This window comes from Aspergillus piperis (genome assembly GCF_003184755.1).
Source record: "Aspergillus piperis CBS 112811 unplaced genomic scaffold BO85scaffold_5, whole genome shotgun sequence".
Lineage (NCBI taxonomy): Eukaryota > Fungi > Ascomycota > Eurotiomycetes > Eurotiales > Aspergillaceae > Aspergillus > Aspergillus piperis.
In genome coordinates this window covers 382,638-397,444 of record NW_020291595.1, presented here as the reverse complement: position 1 = coordinate 397,444, position 14,807 = coordinate 382,638, and the positions used below count along the sequence as shown (strand labels likewise).

Below are 14,807 nucleotides of genomic sequence, written 5' to 3'. Positions count from 1 at the left end.
CTTCTCCGCTAGTATTTCTATAGCATCTTGACTGTCGCAAACGGAAACAGTTCCTTCAATTGCTCGTTCCTCTTATTGTTTATCTATTAAGTATATATTCCTGCATCTGCTAGGGTTTCTTCAAACATGTTCCTCCGTGCAGCTCTCCCCCGACTGTCTGCGTTGATCGGTCGTCAACCTTTACGGTGCAGCACCGCCAGGCGCATGTACTCTGCCTCCCAGTCAGGCGACGCAGACATTGACGCCATGCTTGCGAAGCCTACGTGGTCTGTTCGCTCGTTGCTACCAGAAGAATCCGACAAACCATCTGCTCCGTCAGTGACCCCAGCGCAACTCCGCCATCTGCTCCGTCTCTCAGCTCTCCCACAACCCGCGACCGAGGAAGAAGAGAAGAAGATGCTTGAAACGCTCGAATCCCAGATTCACTTTGTGAAGCAGGTCCAGCGCATCGATGCAAGTGGCGTGGAGCCTCTGCAGAGCATCCGGGACGAAAGTCCAGAAGCGGTGCAGGAGAATACAATTGGACTGGAAAAGCTGAGAGAGGCCTTGTCCAAGGAGAGAGTGGTTGGTCGAAACAAGAGAATCCAGCGAGTGGAGAGTCCGAGGAACGAGCGGCCCGATGGAGACACTTGGGATGGAAACGCGCTTGCCTACGCATCCAAGACCAAGGGGAAGTTCTTCATTGTCGATACAGGAAAGTCGGCGTGAGCTAAGCTGTCCTGAAGTTGGGTTCAGCCTGTCTGACAGAAAACCACAATATCGAGCCCGGTTCACTGTTGCACTGATGGTCTGGGCGCTGAGTCAGCCATGATCTCATTGCCAATGCTGAAACCGACAACCTCCCTTATTCTCTGTGCAACCTGTGAAGTCCCTCCACGAACCATCTGTAGCGGAGACGGAAGGCTAGTCAAAATAATCCATTCTGGAACGTGACTCTGTGGCCGTCTGCACATATGTGGAAGTCATTTAAGGAAAAGCATGCTAGCAAGTTCGGGTCCGGGCCCTCGCCCTCGCCCGCTCCGCCGAAGAGCGACCGCGACCAAGACTTGACCACCATCCTGGATCGCCCTCAGCGAGCCGACCTGACGGTTCTTGTCGCGGAAATCACTCAACACATGCGGGATGCGATCGTTCAGAACTTCCACTGGCCAATCTCGAAGGAGAATGACCCCTCACGTGACCAAGCAGCACATGAACAGGACAAGGACACCGATCCCCTATCTGTTCAATCGGATGGGCAGAGTGAGGAAACCACAGCTGTGACTACTACTACTCAGTCTGAATACAAGCCCACCGCGCAGGATCTCAAATCAGAGGCCAAGTCCCTGACCAGCTTTGATGATTGGAGAGACTCGGTCCTACTGAGAATTGGTGAAGTTGTGAACCGAGATGAGGAATCCGAAGAAGACCTCAGTGAATCAGACCCACCTCAACAATTGCATGAACCGGAAATAGACGAGGACCAAGGTTCTCTGCAGAAGCAACGTGAAGTGTACCGACCTGTTGAGACCCCTCTTACGCAGCTACCCAAGGCTAAAAGACTACTGATTCTTCATTCGCTACTGCTTCTGATGCTTAGTCTTGAGCACTACAATGCTCGCTCGCGAGTTTTAATGTTGTATGTAGCGTCAAGTCTGAATCTCGATGTCACTATCCTCAATGGCGACGAGAGCAAGGTCGCACGTGGATTGCTTGACACTGCTCTTCAGCTTGCGAACGCCGAAGAAGGCCGAGAAAAGAAACGTGACTCCTCCAGGAAATGGAAGGTTGGCATAGCCTCTGTCGCGGGAGCTGCACTGATCGGCATCACTGGCGGACTTGCTGCGCCGCTGGTTGCAGCTGGCCTTGGCACAGTTTTGGGAGGCCTAGGCCTGGGTGCTACGGCTGCTGCAGGGTATCTAGGTGCCCTTGCAGGTAGCGGAGTAATCGTGGGTGGTCTTTTCGGTGCCTACGGGGGTCGGATGACGGGACGCATGGTCGACAAGTATGCCCGTGAGGTGGACGATTTTGCTTTCCTACCTATTCGGGGCTCTCGACAAAGGTCTGAAGACGAAAGGGAAGCAGCTCAGAATGATCACATGCTCCGAGTCACGATCGGTATTACCGGCTGGGTTACTGAAGAGGACAACTTTGTTGTCCCCTGGCGAGTCATTGGAGCCGATTCCGAGGTTTTCGGCCTGCGCTGGGAAACAGAGCCTTTGATGAAGCTTGGAAATGCTATGAACCTATTGGTTACAAGCGCTGCCTGGGCAGCGGGTGGGCAGGTGCTTTCCCGGACCATCTTCGCACAGATCATGAGCGCCGTGATGCTTCCTCTTGGTCTTCTCAAGGTCGCCCGTGTGGCTGATAACCCGTTCAGCATTGCCAAAGCCCGAGCAGACAAAGCGGGCGAGGTCCTTGCGGATGCGCTGATCAGCAAGGTTCAGGGTGAGCGGGCCGTCACACTGATAGGCTACTCGATGGGCTCTCGTGTCATCTTCTCCTGTCTGCAAAGTCTGGCGAAGCGGGGCGCATACGACCTGGTGGAATCGGCAATTCTAATGGGGTCACCTACTCCGTCCAATGCACCACACTGGCGGCGTCTCCGGAGCGTTGTTAGCGGTCGGCTGATCAACGTGTACTCGGAGAACGACGCCGTTCTCGCTCTTCTCTACCGAACCAGCAGTCTGCAACTCGGCGTGGCAGGTCTCCAGCCTGTTCAGGACGTGCCCGGCGTTGAGAATCTGGACGTCAGCGAGACCGTCAGCGGTCACTTGCGCTATCAGTTTCTCATTGGGCGCATATTGGGTCTTGTTGGCCTGCAGAGTGTAGATGCACAGGAGGTGGCTCGTGAGGAGGCGGCATTGGCAGTGAAGGACAAGAAGCAGGAGCAGGAACGGATCCAAAACGAGCGTCGCGCAGGGGTGAAGGGCGACGAGTCGGCACAGCGAGTGTTGGACAATGGCGATGGAACCGAAGAGGAAGCAATGCATGCTGAGGTTGAAGAGGAGACGAGGGATCGACTTTCGCGCATGGAGGTTTCCGAAGGAAGCGAAGACCAACCAGCCCGATCTGAATTCAAGATCAAGAGACGCCCACTTCCGTCAGAGCAGAGCTAGATGTTTATACCATGATGAATTAATTTTAGTGGCATTTTCTCGCAATACACTCGCTCACCATACACCTTGTTGACAAAATCGAATACCTCTCCTACAGAACTCTGGTGTAAATTCGCATGTACCATGCATTGTCCTTAGTTATCATGATGATCGCGATCGAGATAACGGCGAAACCACGCTCGCCGACCGTTGCGACACGCGGGATCAATAGCCATATGCTTACTTCTAGCCTGGCTGCAAGCCATGCATAAGCGCAGCGGTCCGATCGCTGCAAAGTGCAAAAAGACTTTCGTAGCATAAATATTTGCGACGATCTCAACGTCAACTAGTGAAGGTAGTTGAAGCCATTAACGGTTTCCCTGAATATAAGTTTTTATTCTTTTTTTGGGGTAACCTATCACACACTCTTTCACTACCCCTGAGTTACTATATTCCCACCCCCTATTGCTTTTATAGTGGTACAGAAGAGATAAACAATACGGAGAGAACGATGATGATAATAACTTAAAGGATAAGCGCAATAATTGAGCTCATCATCAACCATATGGCGCTCACTGACTTTTTTTTTCTTTTCGCAGATCAATTTAAATAAAAAACAATGTGTGTAACTAGTGTGAATCCTTCCAACGCTTTAAATAGTTGCAGCCACCAATAGAAAAGTAAATGACACTTAGATTTTTCCAGTAAGGCAGCTAACCGGTATACTATTGATGTTGCTAGTAAACTAGAAAATAAGTTATTAGTTGCTTTTTTATCTCATTGCTTCTATATTGGCCAAAAATTGGATCCTGTAATAGCTAAAGACACAAATAGGTTTGATGGCTTAGAAATAGGCAGTTCGAATAGTAGATTGATGGATGCTATTATCAACTGCTGTCTGCCAAGTACCAAATACCTAGACTACCTACCTATCCATTATGTAAAGTAGTATAAGGGGTAACAATATTTCAAGTTATCTCTCAGTAGATGTGGAATAATAGTAAGTATGTACTATGTACCACCCCTCAATTCGAGGCCCCCAAAATCATCACTTTCCTAGTTATATTCCTTACTAAATAAGTACTTACTAGTATGCTATTAGTAAATCCGACGTTTATCCATGATCTAATGAGTAAGACCCTCCACGCCCCAATTTCAACGGCGCAAGACAACTAATATAAGAAAGGGTGGAGATATCCAAGATAACACCCTGTCAAGTGTCAAAAGTACTACGTACTTCATTAGTATCTAGTGAGTGGTCATGTTTCTATATGTATCCTATCCATGGCGGGGAGAGACAAAGCGGGTAAGTACTAAGTAGTAGTAGTAGTAGTCTAAGTGGAGTTGGTCGGAGGAACTTGGTTGTCTCACTTTGATGAGGGGGTTGAATATAGTAAAATGTTGTGTGACGGTTTTTAATATGTAGAACCGTTAGTGCCTATTTTAGGGAGAAAGGTATAGTACTTTGTATTTCTTTGTGTATGAATTATTATAAATCTATTGTTATTGATGGATTATTCTTTTTACTGGATGGTGTTGGCTGTTGCATGCTATTAGACTAAGTATGTGTTCTTCGTGTGCTTTGTAGCTGGATTTATAGAGTACGTAGCAGCATGTTCGGGAAAGAAATGATGGGTGCAGAGGAGGATGTTATGTGATAGTTAGTGGATTCAAAATTGAAGCAGACAGACAAGATGGATCATGGTGTATCTATATAGGGTGCTATGGGTAAGGTTGTTTAGTTTGGTACATTTTTCTTGGTATACTCGGGTCATGACTCGCTTCAGGTTCTTGGTAGTAGAGCTTGTTGCTTATGCCCAGAAAGGGCACAAAGCTTGGTTGGACGTTGCTGCTGTGCTAAGACTTCTGTCATGGAGTATATGGGAATATTGGCTTGGGTGTCAAAGCTGTGATAAGGCTGGAAGTTAAGAGGGGGTGTTATAGTAGAGGGTGCGTCGGAGACATGGATATACTATACAAGAAATCACTAGTTTAGGGCTGTCCATGGTGACAGCTATGCATGCATGCAGTGGTGCACACTGCTATAACAACTAGTCAAAAGTACTACTACAAGGCTGAATAGCAACGAGAACAAGGTAGATTGATCGACAACACCACAAGTACGACTCCTCCCACCAATGGCTAGAAAACAAGGTAGACAATTATAGTAGAGTATGTTATAGTGTCCTGCAACTAAACCATATACTTCCGAAGTCTTAGACGGTCAACCTTTAGCAGGTACATATCACGCTTAGGTTACATCCCGTCTACTTACTAACAGTAGGTGCTTATAGTACCCAAAATATACATTCCAACAGTACCAAGTACAAAGTATCTGAAAGAGACAGTGTTTCATCATAGTAACAGTCTACACGCTACTCCTGATGGAAACTCTTCTCTTTTCAAGACCAACTACTCACATCACCTCCATAACACATGCAAAACTCCTCACTACTCCATATACTCCATCCAAACTAACCCACGAAAGAACAAACCAAGAACAATCCCAATACAAACCAAAATCACTAGTCCCCAACTACCATCTAGATAGCTAGCAGCTTACCCCCTTAGCACCCGCTTTCCAGATCCCCGATATCCCGAACCTAAGCTACTTTAGTTCCTCCGCTCTAGTCTAGCTTCCTCTACTATCTACTAGTTTGTAGTCTCTGTCTAAAAACCAGGAGCATTTAAAGTAAATCAGCCTTGGCATACAGCACCCCCGTCGGGGAGAAGGAAGAATCCTACGGGGGGAAAAGGAAAGACGGAGTGAGTTGCCGGTGACCTCGGGATGATCTTTGACGTTCATCATTTCATCTAATCCAATCCAATTCCATTCAATTCCGTCGGAAACTGGACTAGACTACAACTCTACTAACTTACTAAGTAAGTAGTAATAACAGTAGTAGTACTGTAGTAGACTAGGTACTGGTGGAGCTGGCTGCCTGCCTGCATATACTAAGGAATTGCTCGGTTGTGGTGTGGCTTGCGTTAGGTAGATTGCTATGGGGAATGGGTTATATTGACCCGGTGGGGATTTACTTTTGGGGGCGTAGAAAACTAGAAGGATTAAGCGCGAGGGCGGACATGGCGGGAAGGGAAGGGTTCCCAAGTCGCTTAATATTGCTGTTGTGGCGTTAGTTCTGATAATTGTTCGTTTATTTTTACTGTGTTGTTGGATGTTGTTGATAGATGCAGAAGTAGAAGGTGGTAGTAATCATGTATAGATAATTGTGGTGTGGCAGTGTTGTAATTAATAATCAAAGGTGGTGGTCTCTCTTCCACAGTGGCGAATGAACGAAACGACAGTATCATACTACTTTAGGCAGGCTGTTAGTGTAGTCAACTTTAGTCTTACTAGTGTTTTCAACTGTGCAGGGGGAAAAAAAGCAATTTCTCCTGCATGGAAATATTCTAGCCAAACCCAAATACAAAAAGAAAATACTACAATCTTTCCTAGTAATAAACTTCCAACATTATCCCATCCATCCCCTGTGTCGGATTCTTAGGGTTCCGGCCGACTGTGTCTCTACAAAGTACTAGTCTACGTACGGATTTTATCTCCAATAATATTTCCTTTTCGGTTAAAGGAGCAGCAAACTTAACCGTACCACTGGTACAAAGCGGCATGTCCCTCCAGCTCAACCAAAGTTCCAGCATCCTCCTTCCAACTGCCGAGATGGGAACAAAAAATAATAGTCTGGACCATCCATCCATCAACCCATTTGCAGTATGACGGAACAATCCGAAGGTTCCTAGGAGGAGCGAGCCCTGGTCTAGTTAAACGAATGAAACAAACCAAAAAGGAAACCAACCAGTAAGAAATAGCGAGAGGAAAGTGACTAACACCGAAACAGAAATTGCTCCATTGGGCAATTCGGGAAAAGCGGACCTGGGGCCGAACATAACCATTCCACAGGCTGGTACTCGCACGAGAAGAATGAGGGAAAAAACAAATCAGCGTCTCGCGTGGGTATGAAGCTAAGAAACCTTAGCTACGCGATCCGATGCTGTGGGGACTTCCTCTCCCCCAAACCGGCTCGCTCAAGCTTCGATCTAAGTGGGGGTGGTAGGCGCTGATCGTTATGCTGGAGGCGCGCGGAAGGTGCTGATTGGCTGGAGGAAGGGCTTCACGGACGCTTCGTATTGTATGGTGGATGCTACGCGTATTTGGCTGAAATTGAGGGTAATTATTCGTCGGACTAGTTCATGTCAATCTTTTCGGGGAGCTGAGGATTTTCGTCAAGAGGAAATTAGTGATTATCTTCAATTAGTATAGTATGTATATACTTGGATATGGTGAGTTGTCATGGGGTCTCTCGTAACAGGGATCGTTGCTTAGTGTATGGAAATTTTGGGAAAGGAAAGAAAAAAAGGGAAGGAGGGAAAAAAGGTATCAAAAAGAATGTAACGTGGTAATGAACTCGCACAGCCATCCGCCCAATGTGCTGAATCTCCACCATCAACAATCACCCGCTGTGGCGACCTCCTTTGTGAAAGTCTTCCGGTTCCGCTGGCTCGTGCGAAATCTCGATCGTCGTTTCCTGGTACACTCCATGGCCCAACTCGGCCAGCTCCATGTCCGTCTTGCGCACAATGTCCTCTGTAGATGAATCGCGGTCGTCTCTGACCGTGTCGTTGATGCTCTGCATCCCCATGCCCCGCCGGAATCGGGATCCCATCCGCACTTTCTTGCCATCCCGACCCGTGGTGATGTGTGTCTGGTATGCGTTTGATTCCGTGTAGTTGTACATGTGGTCCGTAGTACTGAGTTCGGTTTCGAGCAACAGGTGGCGGCGAGTGAGCGTGTACACAAGCACATCGACGAAACCCGACAACGCCATCAGCGAACCAGCAACGGCAAAGTATGCGCGACTGGGGACGATATGTCGTGCCGTTGACATGCGTCCGGCGGCCAACGGCAGGGAAAGCAAAAGATAGACAAGCGGGTAGATAACCATGTAGATGACAACCCGGTTCAATCTCTTCAGGTTCTCCTGGTGGTTTTGCCGGAGCGTGGCGGATTGTTTCATTCGGCGTCGCAGGTAGAAGAACATGAGACCGTAAAGAACGACCGTGCCGAATTCTGCCAGGAAAATCCATAGATAATGCACCCAAAGACGTTCTGTTTCATGGTCGGGACCGATCCAGCACTGCAAGACAGGGTGAATTAGTGACTTTTGTCCATCTGTATCTCATCTTTGCGGTCGCTTACCCAGCCAGCTTCCGAAATCACAAACGTCTCAGAGCCAAACATTCCAACAGGAATCAATCCCAAAATAATGATGAATAGCCACAGCCCAACAACACCACCCACAAAGATCGGGAACGGCAATTGTCGGCCTCGTAGCACAACGGCACAGGTGTGAAGGGCAATCGCCAGAACGAACAAACCACTGCCGGGGTCGCCCGTTTGAATCCACCATCCTTGAAGAACGCAGGGTGCACTGGGGTAGTAAACATGACCCTTTGATATCCAGTGGAGACATATCAAGAAAGCTGTTGCTTGTTGCAGATCGACCAAAAGGAGGTTGTAAATGAGAACGACATACTGATTCTCCGCCAAAGGTCGTTTGTAATATTTGCGCCAGAAAATGAAACGGTAGGTAAGGAATGACAAAAGGCCAAAGGCCGCAATGAATGAAAAGAGTGCAATCACTCCCATGGCAATGAACCCTGCTCGATCGCTACCCTCAACTACCTGGGTTGCTGAGCGACTAGCGAGGTGCGCGTGGCCAGCACCATCGCTGGCTAGCAACCGTGACAATCGTAATAGAGCGAGCATTGTTCATCACCCTGAAGTGTAGTTTCGAGGGGAAGAATGTCCAAGGGTCCAAGCGAGGCTCGGAAACAATTGACAGGCGGCGTGCATCTTATATCCTACCATATAGAAGTAAAGGTTGGAGCATGTCTTATGGACCAGAAAATGAGTTCCTATGGATCAGAAAGTCTGGGCAAGGTCCCGGCCCCATAAATGCTTTTGCAGTATTTTTTTCTTTTACCCGTTCTTGTCTTTCAAGTTTGCTGTCCCGCAAAGAGAAAGAAAAAATAAGATTTGGTTAAGGGGCCACAGATCGCTAGATAGTCTTCGGGAGGGGTGCGAATGAGCAAGGATGGCCAGTTTTAGTGAGTAGTAGCGTGTGCAGGAAAGGGACCGAAGCTCGCATAGTGAGTGTTTTAGTGGGATATAGTCCGCACGGTCTCTACACCCGACCCACCTCTGGGTCATGGTATTCTCCGCCGTGCATCCAACAGTGACTCAAGAAAGTGGTCGAACGTTCCCACCTTAGTGTGCAATTGCCGATCTCCCAATGGTCTGGGAAGGAAAGGGGTGATTGTGCTAAGATCGTTGACCTGAGAGCCTCCATGCCCTGTGGATCAACCATCGGATTCTGCTCCCCGGTATTTACGGGGTAGACATTGTGTGCAATGTGGCGACACACAATTGAGGATTATTGGAGGTAGGTGGTGCAAATGTATACAACAGAAGTGTCCTGAGTGAACTATTTCGGCCCGGTATAGTGCATCCGCCACTTCGGGAGTGACAGACTCCCCTAACGTTGCCTGCAGTCGAGCTAGACTAAGGGGCGGAAGTATTCTTTTGCAGAGTCGCCTGCAGTAAACGGTGATGATCTGCAAGCGTCTTATTAAGCAGTGTTGAGGGAGCCCCTGGTGCCTCCTGGGCCATCTTGGTGTCGCGCAGACCAGGGGAGTGGTAGATGATCTCCGGACTACGATCTTAATCAGACGGAAAGAACCTTCCGACGTGGAGGCCTTGACCGAGCACTATAACAAAAAATTGAACGCAGTTCTGATTGGATATTCCAGAACCAAAGAATATCGGATCAACAGTGCGTCGAATCGAGAGCTGAGGTGGCACACGGTAGACTTAGCGTGACGGCGCGTCGAAAGAAAGTTATCGAGATCCAGAAAGCTGGGACCAATAAACCCAGAGGGTAAGACCTGGGAACTATGTGCCTTCCTTTACAGGAAGGGATGTCGTGCTTTGTGGAGTTTCCGATTGCAGATAGACCATAGAGAAATAGTGAAGTATGCAACTGTGGAAGATGAGGAAGCTGGAATGGAAGTTGAAGCACGGCGGAAGAGAAGTCGGGCATCGACTCCTTTTGGAAGTCACCTGAGCATCAATGAGCCTCATCACCATTCAGCTTCTGATTATTACTTCCAGCATCGCTCGCACATTATTGCTGGTAATAGCAACAATCACAAGCTTACAAATGTTTTTCACCTCCACCTCCCGCTCTTCGGTACCGATTGTTCAGCTTGGCTCCATAGTTGCAATATTGCCCTCCAGTTATTCGCACCCACCTAGAAGTTTATCAGGCAGATGATTTTCGGAGCATGGACACAGCTTGAGCTGTTCCTGGCTAAATCAAAATCTCCACGATGCTGATTGAAGAACGGCCGAGAAAAAGAAATAATCTGCAGCTGTACCCCATTGCTGCGTGAAGATTTTCAGGAGAGAACGAGCATTGGGTAAGAGTGGCCGAAAGCTTATTCTTGTCGATTCCCGTTGCTAAGATGCCGATCCCATAGATTCGATATTACTTAGTGATTCGAACCAAGGACAGCGGCGGGGTGAAGCTGAAAGCGTACGCTAATCTGATGAGCTCATCCAAGGCCTTTCGACGGTTCTGGAATGGCCGTGCTGCAAAGGCTGAGGGAAGGTCGTGTCCGGCCAACTCCTAGCACAAATTCAGAACCATGGTTCGTGCGCAATGGTACCTCTCACCATGGTACCATCTATCAACTACTATGCTTGAATTGACCTTCCGTCTATGGCATCGCAGGTATTCGGGTCTGGCATCTGAACGCAAACAGGGAGAGACTGTATGCTGTAGTCGTCAAGGATCTACATCAGTCACTTAGGACCTGCCGTTGAATTAATACGACATGGGTAAGTTGGCGGCTTTCATCATACGGCCATGCGGATGAGTCGCCCAATTGCTGTCTCGGCTCATGGAAGCATCGAAAAGAACTTCAACATTCGTGGTTGAGACCTCATCGTATCGGCAAGAATTTTGTTAAATTTTAGCCGAGAGCGGCCTCATAAGGTCGTAGATCCAGATTTAAACCAAATGTTTGGACCTTAGCCTCGCCTAAGCAACGGAACGTGTGTCCATTCTTCCATTCCGAGAAAGCATTAGCCAACCTGTGTATACATACCCGAAAGCTCACAGGCCTGTGTTCCGATTTTCGGATCCGGAAGGATTGATCGACAAGAAGCTACTCTTGACTCCAGGACTAGACAACCCTTCTGGGAGCCTCTCTGTCTTGGCATACGAGTGCCCCATTTAAGGCGCGTGATTCGTGAACCTTCTATCTCATTAGTAGTTGGAGAAGGTCTGATTTTAGGGCACCGTAGCCAGTTCGGGTGCTGCAGGGTTCCAAACAACGCTCGCATATGCTGGAAGCCACATTTCACATATTTCGAACGCACCGGATGCTGGTTTTCGCTAAAGCCCGATAGGGAACTTCGGTTGGTGGCCGGTAAACTGCGGGCTTCAATATGCGTCGCTTGGCGGGCTGTTGCATGATCCGGACGTGTCCGAGGCATAGTCGTGCCACTTGGGTACTATGAATAGGACCTTTGTCTTTAAACCGACCATCTGCACAGGACAAGTCACCCGTCTCATCCCAGCCGGAGGTCCCGGACAGATGACAAGGCTCTAAGGCTGTATGTCTCATTCAGGGTCTAGCCGTGCCATCTCTTATTGGCTCGGACGCTTCACGCCGCGATCACTGCGCCCCCGCATGTCTCTCTCCGCTCGCTATCGATGCAGTGTTGTCCGCTATTGATGGGAGGAATGTCTCACTTCGGGCTTGTGCTTCGCAGATCTATACCCCTCAATGACCTAGTATAGCAAACAGTTGTGATGTCAGTGACTGTGCTTCTATTCAGGGCATCAGGCCTCCCATGCCCATGCCACAGTATGGAGCCTTGGCCGCCTTGGGTAGGCAAGGCCTCCCGGGAATACTCATTGCCATTTCACCGCTACTGCAGCTTCAAATGAAGAGAAAGAGGGGAAAGAAAAGATATAAGTAGCTTGACAAACCCCAGAGATTCTCCTCTTCAGTTCAGATCAAGCATCTATTCTACACTCAAGAACAAACCACCACTACCATACACAATCTCATCCAAGTATCATATCATCATTCATCTACCACAATGAAGACCTTCACCACCATCACCTCTGTCCTCGCTCTCTGCTCCTCGGCCCTGGCCGCACCAGTGGAAGCTGCTGAAGCGGCTGGCACCGCAGTCTCTGTCTCCTACGACACTGCCTACGATGTCTCTGGAACTTCATTGACCACCGTCTCCTGCTCGGACGGTACCAATGGCATGATCGGCAAGGGCTACACTACCTTCGGCTCTCTTCCGGGCTTCCCCAGAATCGGAGGCGCTCCTACCATTCCAGGCTGGAACTCTCCCAACTGCGGCAAATGCTACGCCTTGACGTACAACGGCCAGACAGTCAACATTTTGGCCATTGATGCCGCACCGGGTGGCTTCAACATCGGTCTGGATGCCATGAACCAACTCACTGGAAACCAGGCCCAAAACCTAGGTCGTGTTGACGCTACCTACACTGAGGTGGATGTCAGTCAGTGCAAATAAGCGCCAAAAACATTCAGCATTGTGCTTGGGAGATGAGTCCGTGTGTTGCGGGAATAGGCTACGATGGGATATGGTTTCGGGTTTATGATTGATACGCTTTTTTGGGATACTTTCCTTTATTTTACCTACTGTTAATAACATAATACGGAGCGTCAGCATACATACATACATGTCAACATAGTGATCGATGAGCATAAGTACAGAACTTTCTGCATATGAATTGAGAGATTCTAAGGTCATATCTACTGTACATCATTGTCTATATATACATACGTTCATGCTACGACATCACCCCAATACCTCAAGCATCTCCTCCACCCTCCCAAACTTATCCCGAATTTTACCCTTCTCCTGTCCACGCTCCCGCTCCGCACGATCAATGCGTTCCCAGTCCGCCCACGACGTAGCCCTCAAACCCCGCTTCTCAGCTTCAGGACGGACACCCTCCCAACCAAGTCCAGAGCTATAACCCGGTGAATTCAACAACGACGCTTTACCATTCTGACCAGCCACATCAGCAGCAATAGCATCAGCCGTACTAAACGCATCCATCATCGTCGTAGCAATGACGCCTGTAGGGCCACGCTTGACCCAGCCAGCGCAATAAAGACCCGGGAGATGCGAGATCAATGATCCGTCGGGGAGCTGTTCCTTGTCGCCGGTGTTGGCTGGAGTGGTAATTCGCCCGAAGCCGTCGTTGGGAATCACCCCGCGGCGTTCGTCGAACTGGATACCTAGGTCTTCTAATCCGGGTAGTGGGAGGGACTTATAGCCGACACTGCGGAAGAAGGTGTTGGCGGGGATGTTGACCTCTGCGCGCTTGCCGCTGGATAGGTACTTGGGTGTGACTTTGGCGCTGGGGAGGAAGGGATCGGAGGGGTCGAGCTCGTTGCGGGCGAATCTTACGTGGGAGAGGCGGTAGGGGTGGACGGGGGACCAATGTAGACATTCGGGAGAGAGGAGGAAGTCAAGGGACCAGGATTTGGCGGAGGTGGTTGGATCGTTGGTTGATCCTTTCGCGAGGAGTTGGATGATTCGTTTCTGGGCTCTTGGGAGAGCGGACATGACGTCTTCCGGGGGGAAGAGGTTCTTCGGGACTGGGTCGAATGCTACGCCTGGTAGTTGGAGCAGTTCGCGGAGTTCTTTAATGGTGAATGCAGCCTGAAGCCGGAAATATGTAAGCTTGTGATAAGTGTAGTACTCGGGTCGATAACGCGTACCTGCATCGGTCCTCTGCGGCCAACCACCCGGACACGCTTGACTTTACTCTTTGACAGCTCCTCAATAGCATATTCGGCTATATCCGTCTTCCGCAGGGTATTCACATCCGACAACAAGATTCTGGCAACATCCAGGGCCACGTTTCCTTGTCCGATGATCACGGCGTCTTCACCGGCAGTCAGGTCCGGGGCAAGATCACGGTGTTCCGGGAGGCCATTGTACCATCCGACAAACTCCCGAGCCGAGTAGACGTTGCGGATTGCCTTTTCGCCAGGTATTCCCAGTTCCTTGTCCTTCGGGGCACCGTATGCGAACAGGATGGCATCGTAGTGTGGCTTGAGAGAGCTGAGGGGGAGGGTTTCGCCTAATTCAACATTGCCGATGAAGTTGAAGCGCGGAGATGCTGCGACTTCAGTGAATTTCTCTTCGCAGTTCTAGAGGCCCGGATAGTGTGAGCTTGATCGTCCATGTCTTCTGACTCATAGCATAGCGGTCTTACCTTGACTTCTGGGTGATCAGGGGCAACACCGTATCGCGCAAGACCAAATGGCACTGGAAGCTTCTCGTACATGTCTACCGAGGCATTGTCTACCTTGGAGAGTAGTCGATAAGCCGCATAGAAGCCTGCCGGGCCTGACCCTACCACGGCCACGCGGAAAGGCCGCTCATTCTGAACGACCTGGCTGTACTGACGCGATTGAGCTGTCAATCGTGAGAAGGTCTGGCGCGGAGAATGGCGCACAGGCACGCGGGTAATCCGCGCCGTGCAATGGCCACAGATATATGGAGCACGCTGGATATTCATAGTGTAGCAAGACGAAGTGTGAGGAAAGAAGCAAAGCCGTCAGACCGGAGGAGAGACATTAACTCCG

At 49.4% G+C, this 14,807-nt stretch overlaps 4 protein-coding genes across 4 annotated transcripts; 2 read left to right on the top strand and 2 right to left on the bottom strand.

The window, feature by feature from the left end:
- Positions 1-126: 126 nt before the first annotated feature.
- BO85DRAFT_393151 (DUF726 domain protein) lies at positions 127-3,161 on the top strand (the record flags this gene model as incomplete). Its single annotated transcript, XM_025656874.1, has 2 exons — positions 127-564; positions 891-3,161. 2 exons carry the CDS (start codon positions 127-129, stop codon positions 3,096-3,098), a joined length of 2,646 nt encoding a protein of 881 aa, XP_025517485.1. The 3' UTR covers positions 3,099-3,161.
- Positions 3,162-7,543: 4,382 nt separating this feature from the next.
- Positions 7,544-8,859, bottom strand: gprD (the record flags this gene model as incomplete). Its single annotated transcript, XM_025655817.1, has 2 exons — positions 7,544-8,227; positions 8,290-8,859. The coding sequence occupies 2 exons, from the start codon at positions 8,857-8,859 to the stop codon at positions 7,544-7,546; spliced, it is 1,254 nt and encodes a 417-aa protein (XP_025517484.1).
- A 3,099-nt stretch (positions 8,860-11,958) lies between these two features.
- aspf13 (allergenic cerato-platanin Asp F13) lies at positions 11,959-12,858 on the top strand. Its single transcript, XM_025654876.1, has one exon. It carries the CDS (start codon positions 12,265-12,267, stop codon positions 12,712-12,714), a length of 450 nt encoding a protein of 149 aa, XP_025517483.1. The 5' UTR covers positions 11,959-12,264; the 3' UTR covers positions 12,715-12,858.
- Positions 12,859-13,002: 144 nt separating this feature from the next.
- Positions 13,003-14,740, bottom strand: BO85DRAFT_416793 (NADPH-adrenodoxin reductase; the record flags this gene model as incomplete). The annotated part of the gene is made up of 3 exons (XM_025657751.1): positions 13,003-13,875; positions 13,935-14,369; positions 14,435-14,740. 3 exons carry the CDS (start codon positions 14,738-14,740, stop codon positions 13,003-13,005), a joined length of 1,614 nt encoding a protein of 537 aa, XP_025517482.1.
- Positions 14,741-14,807: the final 67 nt, after the last annotated feature.